The sequence below is a fragment of the Caretta caretta genome, chromosome 16, assembly GCF_965140235.1.
Source record: "Caretta caretta isolate rCarCar2 chromosome 16, rCarCar1.hap1, whole genome shotgun sequence".
In the NCBI taxonomy this organism is placed as follows: domain Eukaryota; kingdom Metazoa; phylum Chordata; order Testudines; family Cheloniidae; genus Caretta; species Caretta caretta.
Window position 1 is genome coordinate 365,033 of NC_134221.1, and position 16,161 is coordinate 381,193.

At 47.5% G+C, this 16,161-nt stretch overlaps 1 protein-coding gene across 4 annotated transcripts in view; it reads right to left on the reverse strand.

Annotated features, from left to right (window-relative positions):
- Positions 1-1,574: 1,574 nt before the first annotated feature.
- SLC31A1 (solute carrier family 31 member 1) overlaps positions 1,575-16,161 on the reverse strand; it is a 59,926-nt gene continuing 45,339 nt past the window's right edge. For all 4 annotated transcript variants that reach the window (XM_048823103.2, XM_048823105.2, XM_048823102.2 and 1 more), the window contains exons 3-5: positions 8,195-8,267; positions 7,637-7,805; positions 1,575-6,889 (exon numbers count right to left, since the gene is read on the reverse strand). In XM_048823103.2, coding sequence (XP_048679060.1) covers positions 6,688-6,889; positions 7,637-7,805; positions 8,195-8,267 — 444 coding nt within the window. In that variant the 3' untranslated portion in view covers positions 1,575-6,687. The remainder of the gene's footprint in view (positions 6,890-7,636; positions 7,806-8,194; positions 8,268-16,161) is intronic.

A 16,161-nucleotide genomic window follows, 5' to 3' on the forward strand; every position in this document is an offset into this window, starting at 1 on the left:
GAGGTTGTGGGGCAAGTGATGCTGCTTTTCCACAATTTCAGCCCGTGCACGTCGGCGGAAGCACTCTGTGTAGAAGTCCAGTCTGCTGTCTTGACCTTCAGGAGGAGTCCACCTAGAATCCTTCTTTTAGTAGTGTTGGTAGGGAGGTCTCTGTGGATTAGTATGTTGTTCAGAGGTATGTTGGAAATATGCCTTGAGTCGGAGACGTCAAAAATAGGATTCTAGGTCACCACAGAACTGTATCATGTTCGTGGGGGTGGAGGGGCAGAAGGAGAGGCCTCGAGATAGGACAGCTGCTTCTGCTGGGCTAAGAATATAGTTGGATAGGTTAACAATATTGCTGGGTGGTTTGAGGGAACCATTGCTGTGGCCCCTTGTGGCATGTAGTAGTTTAGAAAGTTTAGTGTCCTTTTTCTTTTGTAGAGAAGCAAAGTGTGTGTTGTAAATGGCTTGTCTAGTCTTAGTAAAGTCCAGCCACGAGGAAGTTTGTGTGGAAGGTTGGTTTTTTATGAGAGTATCCATTTTTGAGAGCTTGGAGTTCAGGCCACAAGTAAGTGACAGAGAGAGAAAGCTAGGTTACAAAAACTGAAGGAACTGAGTCTCAGTGTACAAGATTGACACTCTACTCCCTACTGGCTGAGCCTGGGGACAGAAGGCAGGACATGGGCCCTCAGAGACAAAGTTAACATCTCTGTCACCTGTCCAAGGTTGTTTCCCACTAGCTTTTGATGTATTAGCCATTCTTGTTCCAAATAGCTGAAGTGATGGAGTAACCACCATTTTTTGTACTATATACTTTTGTCCTACCATTTTTTCCCCTGTCTTAGTTTTGTCCTACCATTTTTTTCCCTGTCTTAGTTTTGTCCTGCTACTCCTAGTTATAAACTCATCTATCATAGTAAATTCCTCTCCAGCATTGCTGTTCACCCACTTGAAACAGCTGTAGATTTATAGGTCCTCTGCTCAGGATGTATATAGAAAGCAGATTTTGGAGGAGGTTGTGCTAACTACTGTTCCTCTACTTGACTTTTCCCATCCATTGTAAGCTTACATGAACAGAAAGTTACCCCCTTTGGAGGCTGTTTTTCATGTGCTGGTACTGGTACTCAAGTGCCCCAGTAGATGCTGTTCCTTTTCTCCATTCTTAAACACAGCAAGCCTGGTACTCAAAGCCTCTGCAGTGTACTTGTCCTGTGAAGGTGGGTCGACTGGAAAGGGGCTGGGGATAAGGCCACGTTGAGCAGTCTAGGTGCTGACTCCATAGGCCACTTACAGCTGAGTAGTTACTCCTTGTGGAGGCTGGTGGTGCCTGCTCTGGCTCAGTGCCCAGCTTCACCTTTTCCATGTTGGAGGTATATGTTCCAAGACACTTCCACCCCAGTAAAATGCAGTCTACTTTATTGACTAATTATATATAGGAGGAGCTCTATTTACATTTCAAACAAGTTGTTTCCAGAACAGTGAAATTAAAAATAATATCATGGTCCCCTGTAACCAACCCTGTGATACAGCTGGAATCAGCTATAGTTCAACTAAAAGGCAGTACCCCCAGTTGTTTCCTAAAGGCACTTAGATAAAAAAGCAACAAAAAGACAGTTTATTTGCAACAGAATTCAGAGCCTAGGAGATGAGTGAACACTCTGTAATTCATCCAAGGTCACAATCAGGAGGTACAGTCTGAAAACAACATACTTGCATACAGCCCACCATACACTATCTTTCAGCATGTTAAATACATGTATCATTTAAGAACAATTATTCGTCATTGGAGGGGGAGGCTTTCCTCCAATAGAAGCCTAATATCAGCATCAGGAGGTCTGCCTCAAACACTCCTGCAAAAGATTCCAGGCAGGAAAAGGGGTGTTACTAGAAGGTGCTCTAGGGAGGTTGGCAAATCAACCAGCCTGGGCCAGGAACACAGGGATGTTAGGACTGATGTACCATGTGGAGATTGTAACCCAGTGAGGGACGTGGCTCTGTCAGTTTATTTTATAAACACACCACTGGATTGTCAATTTACATTTAACCACAAAGGGTAAAAACTGGCCATGGATTGAAGGCTCATGAGAAGCCCACAGAGATAATAGGGGCACACTCATTAAGTGAGCCTCAAGGTTAAGACTTGGCCCTGGCCACTCTTAGCAAACTTGTGAAACGCAATGATTCAGGCTAGTAAAGTTTGTGGAGATTGTGAGAGAGCAGAGTCTCATCAAGCTGAGAAAGCATGCTGCAGCCAGGGTAGGGTAGACAGGCACAATTCATGTATGGGGGATGGGGAAGAGTAGTTTTGAATTGTACTCATTACCGATGCGCCCCTCTCTTCCTCTCCCAGCCTTGGCTTGGCTTGACTAGCACCAGAACATACTTCACCCACTTGAGCCAGTGCCAGCCCCTCTGCTCTCAAATGCAAACTGCCTTCTCCCAAACTCCCCAACCTGAGGGAGTGGAGGGTGAGTAACGTCACATTCAGACAGGAGTCTGAGGAGATAGGCCCAGGCAGAGAGAATAAGGAGCGAGACCCCATGAGTCTGAACCATACCAGTGCTCAGGAACACTGGGAACCAGTTTCCATGTCACATGCACCCAACTAGCTGGCTTCCAAAGAGTTACACATTTCATAAACAGCAAGAGGAAGAATAGGCCAGTGGTTAGGGCACTAGCTTGGGATACCAGGGACATGGGATCAATTTCCTGCTCTGCCATAGACATGCGACTTTCAGCAAGGCCCTCAGGCCCAAATGCACAAAGGTAGGTGGGGTTCTAACTTCCAGTGATTCCAATGGAAGTTAGGACTCTAAACACCTTTGTGGATCTGGGCCTGAGTTCCCCAGCTGTAAAGTAGGGATAATAGCACTGTCCTGTCCTATAGCATAGGAGGAGGCATGCAGAGATGAAGGTCATAATATACATAAGATTGTTCTTGCTGGATCTTTTTCCTAAGAAGACCTGTAGCTATGTCCCAGAACATGATAGAAAAGCTAACAGAACAAGGGACAGAATTGTATAGGAAGTGTCACAATGCTTGGATAACACAATGATTATACACCCCATGAACACAGGTTAATTTGCTCACCTGAAACTGAGAGCCACAAATGTGGCTAGAAGGAGTGATGGGTGAGGAAAGATTAAGCAGCTGGGGGTTGTCACGTTTGGAAAGAGTCTATGTCTAAGGGTGTATGAAATAACCAACATCGGCATGAAAACCACCTAGTCACTGCGTCCCATAAGAAAAAGGAACATCTCTAGACTGATCAAAGGAGACTGGTTCACACAGAGCTGAACTATGGAATGCACTCATGCTACTAAGCTCAAGGGTCAGTGTGTAGAAGGATTAGAAACCAGACCCTGTCATCAGCTGTTTTAGGTTTCGCCAAAAAGCACTGAAGTTACTCAAACTTCAGGACATGGAACTGGGGGGCAGAAAGGACCCCCCCACCCCACACACACACACACACAATCCCCCCTCTGAAGTGCTATAGCAGGAGAGAATTGTTTGAAGTATATTAGGAGGCTTTTTCCTTCCATGATGCAGCTGGTACAGGCCATTGCTGGAGGCAGGACATCAGTCTGGCTGGAACTTTACTGCACTACTGTACCCTACCTAGTTTTCACTGTACATTAGTTACTCCTCAGGAGGCCACTCCTCCCACATCATCTTGAACATTTATTTGGGTCTGGAAAACACCAGGAGTGTAAAGGGAAAAACCTGCACTGCCAGGCATGGAAGAATGGAGCCAGAGGTCTTCCTTATCTCCCATCAAAATCCAAGAAGGGGTGGTCATATCTGATCCCCTTGATTTTCATTCACATGTTGGTCAGCTACATGAAACATCAAGAGCTGCAACTAAGTTCAGTGGGTGTTTGATTTTGGGGTAGACATTTGGTTTGACTTAGATTAGTCTCCCTTTGCTCCAGTTTGTGCTGCTCTACAAAGATGAAAAGCACAAATACCTTGTATCATCAAACCAGGGTCCCAGCTTTTTGAAAGAGTGGGTGATCGCAACGAGAGCTCAGGGCAGTAGGCCTGCCAGTGGCAATGCATGATAGTTCTGAAGTTTTCTTCTAAATGCTGTAGAGGAAGGTAGGCTTTTGTAGGGCAATACACCTCGAGAACCCAATCAGAGAGCCATTGTACTAGGCCTGCACATGCTCACACACCCTGCCCCAGACAGCTTACAGGCTAAGGGAGCTTTGGACTCTCTGTCTCTCTCTGTACTGAAAGCTGCCAGAGCATGTGAACGTAGAGATACTCTTCTCAAAAGGACACACTGTTTATATGCTGCAGCCTAGTTCTCACGTTATCTTGCCATAATCTCCCACCTATACCCCGCCCCCCAGCTCCATTTATCACCCACCAGTCCTGGCGCTGTCCTCCTCCTCTCCAGCGATTCAGGCACTTAGAGACTCTACAAGGAGTGCACAGTGACAAAAGAAACGCTACTGCCAGTGCATCACAGCTGAGCCCATAGCTTTCTGGGACATTAACTGCTGTCAGCAGTTGCTTAAAGTAGCAGCAAACCACAATGTGCTGAGAGGTCAGTGGCTATTTGGACACGACCAGAACATGAGCTGGAGTTCATCTTGGGACTGATTCTAAGGCCGCATTGACCATGCATCCCCTGGGCCAAACTAGCTTTTTTTCTTCTTTGCCTCTACCATTTCTCACCCTCTGGTGATTTTATTTAATTTCAGAGCATCTGGGGATAGTAGAGTTTGTGTGGCAGGCTGCTCAAGACCACACAGCCCTGCCTCTCACATCACATTCAGGGTCTGTATAACAAATGGCATTTCTGTAGCATCTTTCATCCCAAAGTATTTTACAAATGAGCTAATCAGCTCTGAATAGCAGCAGTTCTCCAACTTTCCCATTCGTTCCATGACACTCTTTGGGAGAGACCCAGGCCCACCTTTCCCACAGCCAGGTCAAGAAGGGCTCCAAGGGCCCAGGATTGTCCTTACGCCACAGTATGAGAACCAACAATATACAGAGATCATGTCAAGAACCTGAGCAGCCATTTCACACCACACGACCACTTAGGACAGGAGATAAGGGGTAAAATAAACAGTGAAGCTGCAAGGGGGATTTGAGGAGGCAGAACAGCATTTCTCCCATCAGAATCAGGCCATCACACTCAGCTAACAGCCCACCTCCTACCCAGAAAACAAGGGCTCTTTAACCATCGGTCAGGAACTCAACTTTACATCTCATCTCTAGCACCCTAGCAACACAGAATTCCCTAGTTACACAGTTTAGCTGTGACTCAGAGGAAAGACCACCAACTATTGAATCAACCCTGCTGCCCACAGCACCTGGGTATTGCCAGGGATCTCCCAGCAAGACCTGAACCCTGCCTTGTTTGTGAGATCTGTTGGGCTCCTAGCACGAGGGGCCTGGCTGGAGGGTGGGAAGCGCTCTTCTGGCTGCTATCCAGCTATCCAGCTCTGACATTGGCATTGGTTGCTCCAGCACAGCCATGTTGAGAAGTTCCAGGTTTGGTGATTATGACAAAGAAGAGTCCTCAGGGTTGAAATTCCTTTTACTGACCCTACAGTCTCTTATCCCCCAACCCTCATCTAAGAGGAGCAAGTTTTAAGGCTGCTATATCCTCCCTATACAAGTTTGGTTCTTTACCTGCCAGCCAAGGAATCTCCTCTCCAGAGGAGCTTTCTTCGTGTTACTTGGTTTAACCGGAAAGAAAAAAGAAATCACAATATTATAAACAGTCAGAACAATAGAGCCAGCTGCTGACAATTTTCACGGAATGACAAATCTGAGTCTCTAACAGCACATGGCTGCAAATCGAGATGAAATCAGCAGGGCTTCAATGCTTTATTTAAAGTCTCTTTCTGCTACTTAAAGATGTGATTGCTGATTTGCATTTGGGAGTACATTTCCATGATCAGTAAGCCAAAGTGGCCAGTTTGAAATGTTCCTGCTGTTCATAGCTGAGCAGAGCAAGGATACAGCAGAAAACCAGCAACATTAGACACACCTGTATGCTTGAAAGTGGCCACAGGCTGGCCCAGATACACATAGATACAACATGCCCACAGGAGTTAATAAGAATGGTGCACACTTCTCGGAGCAGACCTGAGCCCATTAGGCCTCTGGTGATTTACCAGCAGCACTCTGTAATTTTGTGGACAGAATTTTCTATAAACTGTCCCAGAGGCTGTGGCTGGCCCAGAGGTCAGTCATATCCCCGCCTCCCTCCCCCAGGCATTAAGCACAGATTTTTTTAGAAAATTAAAACAGCCATTGTCACATACTGGCGCCTTTATCGAACATTAATAAAACCCCCCAGATCTGAGCATTTATTCTTTAAAAATAAAATGTTTTAAAAGGACATTTCAATAATCTTGTAAATTTCTACTTGCTATGTAATTTCAGTCAGGGAACAATCTACAAATGCAACATAAATTGTGGTCAAGGGTGGCTCTGGTGTAACCTCAAGAGCTGGTCCATCTAGTGTGGGTGCCAGGTTGCTTGGCGGGAAATCCCCAACACCAGGAATCCCTGTGAGCTGCCCAGGCAGTGTCCTGACTAGGACATTGGTGGTCCAACACACACTGATTTTCGTGGTTATTGTTGATTCTCAGTCAGCCGGGGAATGATCCCCATTCTCCTGGTGACTGCAGTTAGAGTGAGGGAAGGGGTAGAGAGAGGCTCTGACACTGTGTCCAGGATTAATGGCAGTGCTCCGTGATATCCACAACAACTGCCTTTTTCCAGCTGAAGAGGAAGTAGCCAGTGCCTGCGCCTGCTGCCACGGCTATGCAGAGGTATGCGTTGTAGGTCATGAAGATCAGCATGAGGAAGTAACTGACCACCACTTGTATGATGTGCAGCACTGTCTGCAGGAGATGAGGGAAGCTCAGCATCTGTTGTCTGAGGAATCAGAAAAGGATGACCAGTCAGTGAACAAGAGTCACAGGATGGGAAATGCAGGGTCCCCAGAGAGAGAAAATAACCCATGGGCTGGAAATGCCAAGGTGGCCATGAAACACCAAGAGAGATGGGACAGTAAAGGGCAGAGATCTCCTGTCACGTGTATTTGTCATAGATGACTGCAACGTCCTCCATGAAGCTGGCTGCTTTGTAATAAAAGCCGGTTATTCCTTGATAAGGAATAATGATGTTCACTGGGTGATCAAAGCTGCTAAGGTTTGAGGGTCAAAATCATTCCAGCTCGTTTTACTACCTGGCCCTCACTGCTAGCCACACAGGGCAGCTTGTCTGCAAACAGAGGCCTTGACCACTCATGGGCACAGAAAGATCCTTTGGTGCCTTATGTAAGAATAGACAGAGAGTCTAGTGTCCTAGCCAAATTCAAATCTGGAAACAGCATCCCACCTCCCTATGAGCCTCCTCTGCTTTTATTCTTTGTTTCCCCTTCGTTAAAAGGGCCTCACATGGCTGGTGAAGAGTAGCTGTTGCATTCCCTCCCCCGGCCCGAAAAGGGAGCTGCAGGTTCCCTGTATTTATAGTTTGTATAGGATGAAGCATGTACAAGCATGAAGTTAGTTTTACTGCAGAGGACTATTTGATCTGCCTAGAATTTTCTATGTTTCAGTTTTCCTTGTGTTTTCTGCTGAGATGAGCAGCGTTTGTGTTAGAAGGAAAGTGGATTCTTACCCGACTGTTTTGTGCGTCTCCATCAAAGTGGTGCCATTTGGTCCCGGGACAGGCATGGAGTTGTAGCGAATGCTGACCTGTGATTTACGGAGCAGACTCTCCCGGGCTATTTTGAGGCCCTCATAAAACATGGCTAGGAAGAAGACTGCGACGAAAGCACCAGCCATTTCTGATAGACAGGAAAGGACAGCACAAGGTTACTGACTGCACAGAATGAGTCATCTGCTTCAAGCACACAGAGAAAAGCACCTAACCATGCAACAAACAGCTCCCACCACACAGGCCACAGGGAGTGCGACGTCCAATTCCATAAACCGAAACTCTCAACCACATTCGCTAAGGCTTGTGCAACACCTGAATAGTGACACAGAAGTCATCTCATCACCTTCAGCCTTTGTGCCCCAATTTCCAACCTGTTAACCACCTTGCCCTGGACACTCTAGGAACCTCTGACCTCATGGGATGGGGTCATTCAGACAAGACTGCTAAGTAGCAAGCCTTTGGTTTGGCCTGGGGTGAGCAGCAAGTCAGCCGATTTGCTAACATAGCTGTACTAACCTCCAGATGTATTGATCACCAATCCAGAAAACAGCAGCGGCACGTTCTTGTAGCTGAAGTGGAAAGTCATGTCCTGGCCAAGACAGAAAAATCATTTAAAACCTCAGCAAGATGCCTAAGCTCCAAGGGAGGGAGGGAGAGCTTCACAGAACACAGACAAGCCCTTAGGAAGTTAAATGGAAGGACTTTGTGCCGATAGAACTAGAGTTAACCTCAGGGGGAGTCCATTCTGGTCAGTAACTAAGTACATAGTTGAAATAACATTCTACAGCAGCGGTGGGCAAACTACGGCCCGCAGGCCACATCCGGCCCACAGGACCATCCTGCCTGGTCCTTGAGCTCCTAGTCAGGGAGGCTAGCCCCCTGGCCCCTCCCCTGCTGTCTCCCCTCCCCCGCAGCCTCAGGCGGCTGGCTCCGTCTGGGCAGCGGGGTTGCGAGCTCCTGCTCCCGAGCAGCATGGTAAGGGGGCGGGGGCAGCAGGGGGTGGGTTGGATAAGGGGTAGGGGGACCCGGAGGCAGTCAGGGGACAGGGATCAAGAGGTGGAGTTTCTGGGGGGGGGGTGTGCAGTCCAGGGACAGGGGGGGTTGGATAGGGGGTGGGAGTGTGGATAGGGGTCAGGGAGCACGGGGGTTGGATGGGGGGGGCAGTTTGGGGCAGGCGGTCCTGGGAGGGGGCAGTCAGGAGACAAGGAGCAGGGGAGGGTTGGATGGATCGAGGGTTTTGAGGGGGGCAGTCAGTGGGCGGGAAGTGGGAGGGGGTGAATAGGGGGCAGGGGCCAGGCTGTTTGGGGGGCACAACCTTCCCTACCCGGCCCTCCATACAGTTTCACACCTCGATGTGGCCCTCAGGCCAAAAAGTTTGCCCACCCCTGTTCTACAGCAAAACTAGTGTAGCAGAAACACAGACCGCAGTGCTAGGTATTGCTGTGCACACTCCGGTTACAGCTGTAACTCGTCGCTTGTCCATTTGTAACAATTTTAATTGAAAAGTCACTGGATTTTACTCTAAAAGTTCTCAAGCAGCATTTTTCTTACTTTGCCTATATGTAAATTTCAATCATCATCAATGAATTTCTTTTGTCAGTTTGTGTGTGCACGATGATTAAAAATTATCCATAAAAATCTCACCCTTGAAAGCCTACCTATAACTTAAATAAAGGGCTTTTATTGTTTTGTTAATTTCTTTTTAAAAAGTGATTCCACATAGGTCATTAACATGTGCCCAGTGTGTTGTCTGAAGATGCAAGGTTCTGTGGCGATGCACCATTGCTTTATTTTTCAGGGTTAAAAAGATCTAGTGGATTTTCTCCCCTCTTTGAATCTTACTGGCAGATGTTTTCAGGTTATTAAAAGATGACAATGTAAATTAAACAGAGAGAGAGGATGCTTCTTCTTCAGGCAACTAACAGAAGTTACTAGATCACAGGCCCTGGTTCTCATAGGGGACTTCAATCACCCCGATATCTGCTGGGAGAGCAATACAGCAGTGCACGGACAATCCAGGAAGTTTTTGGAAAGGGTAGGGGACAATTTCCTGGTGCAAGTGCTGGAGGAACCAACTAGGGGCAGAGCTCTCCTTGACCTGCTGCTCACAAACCGGGAAGAATTAGTAGGGGAAGCAAAAGTGGATGGGAACCTGGGAGGCAGTGATGATGAGATGGTCGAGTTCAGGAGCAGAAGAATGTGGACCCTGGACTTCAGAAAAGCAGACTTTGACTCCCTCAGATAACTGATGGGCAGGATCCCCTGGGAGAATAACATGAGGGGGAAAGGAGTCCAGGAGAGCTGGCTGTATTTTAAAGAATCCTTATTGAGGTTGCAGGGACAAACCACTCCATGTGTAGAAAGAATAGTAAATATGGCGGGTGACCAGCTTGGCTAAACAGTGAAATCCTTGCTGATCTTAAACACAAAAAAGAAGCTTACAAGAAGTGGAAGACTGGACAAATGACCAGGGAGGAGTATAAAAATATTGCTCATGCATGCAGGAGTGAAATCAGGAAGGCCAAATCACACTTGGAGTTGCAGCTAGCAAGGGATATTAAGAGTAACAAGAAGGGTTTCTACAGGTATGTTAGTAACGAGAAGGTGGTCAAGGAAAGTATGGGCCCCTTACTGAATGCGGGAGGCAACCTAGTGACAGAGGATGTTGAAAAAGCTAATGTACTCAATGCTGTTTTTGCCTCTGTCTTCACGAACAAGATCAGCTCCCAGACTACTGCACAGGGCAGCACAGCATGGGGACGAGGTGATGAGCCCTCCGTGGAGAAAAGTGGTTCAGGACTATTTAGAAAAGCTGGACAAGCACAAGTCCATGGGGCCGTATGAGCTGCATCCGAGGGTGCTAAAAGAGTTGGGGGGTGTGATTGCAGAGCATTGGTCATTATCTTTGAAAACTTGTGGCGATCAGGGGAGGTCCTGGATGACTGGAAAAAGGCTAATGTAGTGCCCATCTTTAAAAAAGGGAAGGAGGAGGATCCTGGGAACTACAGGCCAGTCAGCCTCACCTCAGTCTCTGAAAAATCATGGAGCAGGTCCTCAACGAATCAATTCTGAAGCACTTAGAGGAGAGGAAAGTGATCAGGAAGAGTCAGCATGGATTCACCAAGGGCAAGTCATGCCTGACTAATCTAAGTGCCTTCTATGACGAGATAACTGGCTCTGTGGATGAGGGGAAAGCAGTGGACGTGTTATTCCTTGACTTTAGCAAAGCTTTTGATATGGTCTCCCACAGTATTCTTCCCAGCAAGCTAAAGAAGTATGGGCTGGATGAATGGACTATAAGGTGGATAGAAAGTTGGCTAGATCATCGGGCTCCATGTCTAGTTGGCAGTCGGTATCAAGCAGAGTGCCCCAAGGGTCGGTCCTCAGGCCGGTTTTGTTCAGGATCTTCATTAATGATCTGGAGAATGGCATGGACTGAACCCTCAGCAAGTTTGCAGATGACACTAAACTGGGAGGAGTGGTAGGTATGCTGGAGGGTAGGGATAGGATACATAGGGACTTAGACAAATTAGGGGATTGGGCCAAAAGAAATCTGATGAGGTTCAACAAGTCCAGAGTCCTGCACTTAGGACGGGAGAATCCCATGCACCGCTACAGACTAGGGACTGAATGGCTCAGCAGCAGTTCTGCAGAAAAGGACCTAGGGGTGACAGTGGACGAGAAGCTGGATATGAGTCAACAGTGTGCCCTCGTTGCCAAGAACGCTAATGGCATTTTGGGCTTCATAAGTAGGAGCATTGCCAGCAGATGGAGGGACGTGATCCTTCCCCTCTATTCGACATTGGTGAGGCCTCATCTGGAGTACTGTGTCCAGTTTTGGGCCCCACACTACAAGAGGGATGTGGAAAAATTGGAAAGAGTCCAGTGGAGGGGAACAAAAATGATTAGGGGACTGGAGCACATGACTTTTGAGGAGAGACTGAGGGACCTGGGATTATTTAGTCTGCAGAAGAGAAGAATGAGGGGGGATTTGATAGCTGCTTTCAACTACCTGAAAGGGGGTTCCAAAGAGTATGGATCTAGACTGTTGTCAGTGGTACCAGATGACAGAACAAGGAGTAATGGTCTCAAGTTGCAGTGGGGGAGGTTTAGGTTGGATGTTAGGAAAACCGTTTTTACTAGGAGGGTTGTGAAGCACTGGAATGGGTTACCTCGGGAGGTGGTGGAATCTCCTTCCTTAGAGGTTTTCAAGGTCAGGCTTGACAAAGCCCTGGCTGGGATGATTTAGTTGGGGATTGGTCCTGCTTTGAGCAGGGGGTTGGACTAGATGACCTCATGAGGTCCCTTCCAAGCCTGATATTCTCTGATGCACATTTCAGCACTAAAACAAATTATGTTCAGGAGCAGGTTTTCTGGTAAACTGTCAATTAAGCTTAAGGCCTTGTCGACACTTAAAATGCAGGAATGGTGCTTCAGTGAAGACACCACCTAGGCCAACAGGAGGGATTCTCCTGTCAGCACCTCCCGGAGGGGCTGTAGCTATGTCAATGGGAGAATTCTCCCATCAACCTAGCATTGTCTACAAGGGGGTTAGTTTGGTTTAACCACCTAATTTCTTCGAGAAGACCAGGCCTAATTCAAGCCAGTCACAGCCCCAAGGGAGGTGAAAAACAGAATCAGTAAGAAGCAAACCCCATCATACTACAGGGACAGAGAAGGGGGGTACAAGCAATGGCCTGATTCTACATCTGATCTGCCCACATGGTAAGGGTTGCCAGGCATATGGTTTTTGACCAGAAAAGGGACCCTGGCAGCTCTGGTCAGCACTGCATCCCTCTGGCTCCTAGGTGTAGGGGCAGCCACGGGGGCTTTGCCCACTGCGCCCACCCTGAGTGCCAGCTCGGCCAATGGGAGCTGTGGGGGTGGCGCCTGCAGGAAGGGGCAGTGCTCAGAACCACCTGGCTGCCCCTAAGCCTAGGCTAGGAGCCAGAGGGAGATTCCAGTAGCTTCCTGGGAGTCACCTGAGGTAAGCACCCCCTGGAGTCCATGCCCCAACCCCCTGCTCCAGCCCTGAACTCCTCCTGTACCCAAACTCCCTCCCAGAGCCTGCATCCCACACCTCAACCTCCTGCCCCAGCCTGGAGCCCCCCCCTTCACTCCAAACTCCTCAGCCCCAGCCCAACCCCAGGGCCTGCACCTCCAGCCTAGAGCCTTCACCTCCTCCTGCACCCCACCCCCTGCCCCAGACCGGAGCCCCCTCCCGAACCCCTGATTTCTGGCCCCATTCCAGAGCCCGCTCCCCCAGCTGGAGCCCTCACCCCCTCCCACACCCCAACCCCCTGCCCCAGCTCGGTGAAAATGAGCAAGTGTGGGGGAGAGTGAGCAATAAAGGCAGGGAGGAATGGAGTGAGCGGGGGCAGGGCAAGGGCGTTCGGTTTTCTGCAAATAGAAAGCTGGCAATCCTACCACAAAGTGCCCCACTGGAGTCAGCACTGTGTAGGTAAAGAGTTCTACTAGCAACAATCGGTGTCAACTACAGCTGCGGAACACTGCTCACCAAAACCAAATCTAAAATGGCACTCAGTGAGGACCTCACAGAAGAAATGATTGTAGGGGACAACCTTGGTTTGAGCGATCATGAGCTAATTCAGTTCAAATTAAATGGAAGGATAAACAAAAATAGATCTCAAGTATCAGAGGGGTAGCCGTGTTAGTCTGGATCTGTAAAAGCGGCAAAGAGTCCTGTGGCACCTTATAGACTAACAGACGTATTGGAGTATAAGCTTTTGTGGGTGAATATCCACTTCGTCAGATGCATGTAATGGAAGTTTCCAGAGGCAGGTATAAATATGCAAGCAAGAATCAGGCTAGGGATAACGAGGTTAGTTCAATCAGGGAGGATGAGGCTGTCTTCTAGCAATTGAGGTGTGAACCCCAAGGGAGGAGAAACTGCTTTTGTAGTTGGCTAGCCAGTCACTGTCTTTGTTTAATCCTGAGCTGCTGGCGTCAAATTTGCAAAGGTACTGAAGCTCAGCAGTTTCTCTTTGAAGTCTGGTCCTGAAGTTTCTTTGCTGCAGGATGACTGCCTTTAAATCTGTTATTGTGTGTCCAGGGAGATTGACGTGTTCTCCTACAGGTCTCTGTATATTGCCATTCCTAATATCTGATTTGTGTCCATTTATCCTTTTACATAGGAACTGTCCAGTTTGGCCGATGTACATAGCAGAGGGGCATTGCTGGCACATGATGGCGTATATTACTTTGGTGGACATGCAGGTGAATGAGCCGGTGATGGTGTGGCTGATCTGGTTAGGTCCTGTGATGGTGTTGCTGGTGTAGATATGTGGGCAGAGTTGGCATCGAGGTTTGTTGCGTGGATTGGTTCCCGAGTTAGAGTTACTATGGTGCGATGTGTCGTTGCTGGTGAGAATATGCTTCAGGTTGGCGGGTTGTCTGTGGGCGAGGACTGGCCTGCCTCCGAAGGCCTGTGAAAGTGAAGGGTCGTTGTCCAGGATGGGTTGTGGATCGCTGATGATGCGTTGGAGAGGTTTTAGCTGGGGGCTGTAGGCGATGGCCAGTGGAGTTCTGTTGGTTTCTTCCTTGGGCTTGTCTCGCAGCAGGAGGCTTCTGGGTACACAGAGGCAGCCATCCTGCAGCAAAAAAGGTTCTATAGCCATATCAATAAGAAGAAAACAAAGAAAGAAGAAGAGGTGGGACCACGAAACTCCGAGGATGGAGTGGAGGTCAAGGATAATCTAGGCATGGCCCAATAACTTTGCCTCAGTCTTTAATGAGGCTAATGAGGAGCTTAGGGATAAAGGTAGGACGACAAATGAGAAGGAGGATATAGAGGTAGATATTACCACATCCGAGGTAGAAGGCAAACTCCAACAGTTTAATGGGACTAAATCAGGGGGCCTGGTAATCTTCATCCAAGAATATTAAAGGAACTGGCACATGAAATTGCAAGCCCGTTAGCAAGAATTTTTAATCAATCTGTAAACTCAGGGGTTGTACCGTATAACTGGAGAATTGCTAACACAGTTCCTATTTTTAAGAAAGGTAAAAAAAGTGATCCGGGTAGCTACAGGCCTGTTAGTTTGACATCTGTAGTATGCAAGGTCTTGGAAAAAATTTTGAAGGAGAAAGTAGTTAAGAACATTGAGGTCAATGGTAAATGGGACAAAATACAACATGGCTTTACAAAAGGTAGATCATGTCAAACCAACCTGATCCCTTCTTTGAGACGGTAACAGGTTTTTTAGACAAAGGGAATGCAGTGGATCTAATTTACCTCGATTTCAGTAAGGCATTTGATACGGTTCCACATGGAGAATTATTAGCTAAATTGGAAAAGATGCGGGTCAATATGAAAACTGAAAGGTGGATAAGGAATTGGTTAACAGGGAGACTACAGCGGGTCACACTGAAAGGTGAACAGTCAGACTGGAGGGAGGTTACCAGTGGAGTTCCTCAGGGATCGGTTTGGGACCAATCTTTTTATTACAGACCTTGGCACAAAAAGTGGGAATGTGCTAATAAAGTTTGCAGATGACACAAAGCTGGGAGGTATTGCCAATACAGAGAAGGACCGGGATATCATAGATCTGGATGACCTTGTAAACTGGAGTAATAGTAATAGGATGAAATTTAATAGTGCAAAGTGCAAAGTCATGCATTTAGGGATTAATAACAAGAATTTCAGTTATAAACTGGGGACGCATCACTTGGAAGTAACAGAGGAGGAGAAGGACCTTGGAGTATTGGCTCATCACAGGATGACTATGAGCCGCCAATGTGATATGGCCATGAAAAAAGCTAATGCATTCTTGAGATGCATCTGGCGAGATATTTCCAGTAGAGATAAGGAGGTGCTAGTACCATTATACAAGGCACTGGTGAGACCTCACCTGGAATACTGCGTGCCGTTCTGGTCTCCCATGTTTAAGAAGGATGAATTCAAACTGGAACAGGTACAGAGAAGGGCTACTAGGATGATCCGAGGAATGGAAAACCTGTCTTCTGAAAGGAGACTCAAGGAGCTTGGCTTGTTTAGCCTAACCAAAAGAAGGTTGAGGGGAGATATGATTGCTCTCTATAAATATATCAGAGGGATAAATACCAGAGAGGGAGAAGAATTATTTAAGCTCAGTACCAATGTGGACACAAGAACAAATGGATATAAACTGGCCATCAGGAAGTTTAGACTTGAAATTAGATGAAGGTTTCTAACCATCAGAGGAGTAAAGTTCTGGAACAGCCTTCCAAGGGACGAAGTGGGGACAAAAGACATACCTGGCTTCAAGACAAAGCTTGATAAGTTTATGGAGGAGATGATATGATGGGAAGTCTAATTCTGGCAATTAATTGATCTTTGACTACTAGCGGTAGATATGCCCAATGGCCTGTGATGGGATGGGATATGAGTTACTACAGAGAATTCTTTCCTGGGTGTCTGGCTGGTAAGTCTTGCCCACACGCTCAGGGTTTAGCTGATCGCCATATTTGGGGTCGGGAAGGAA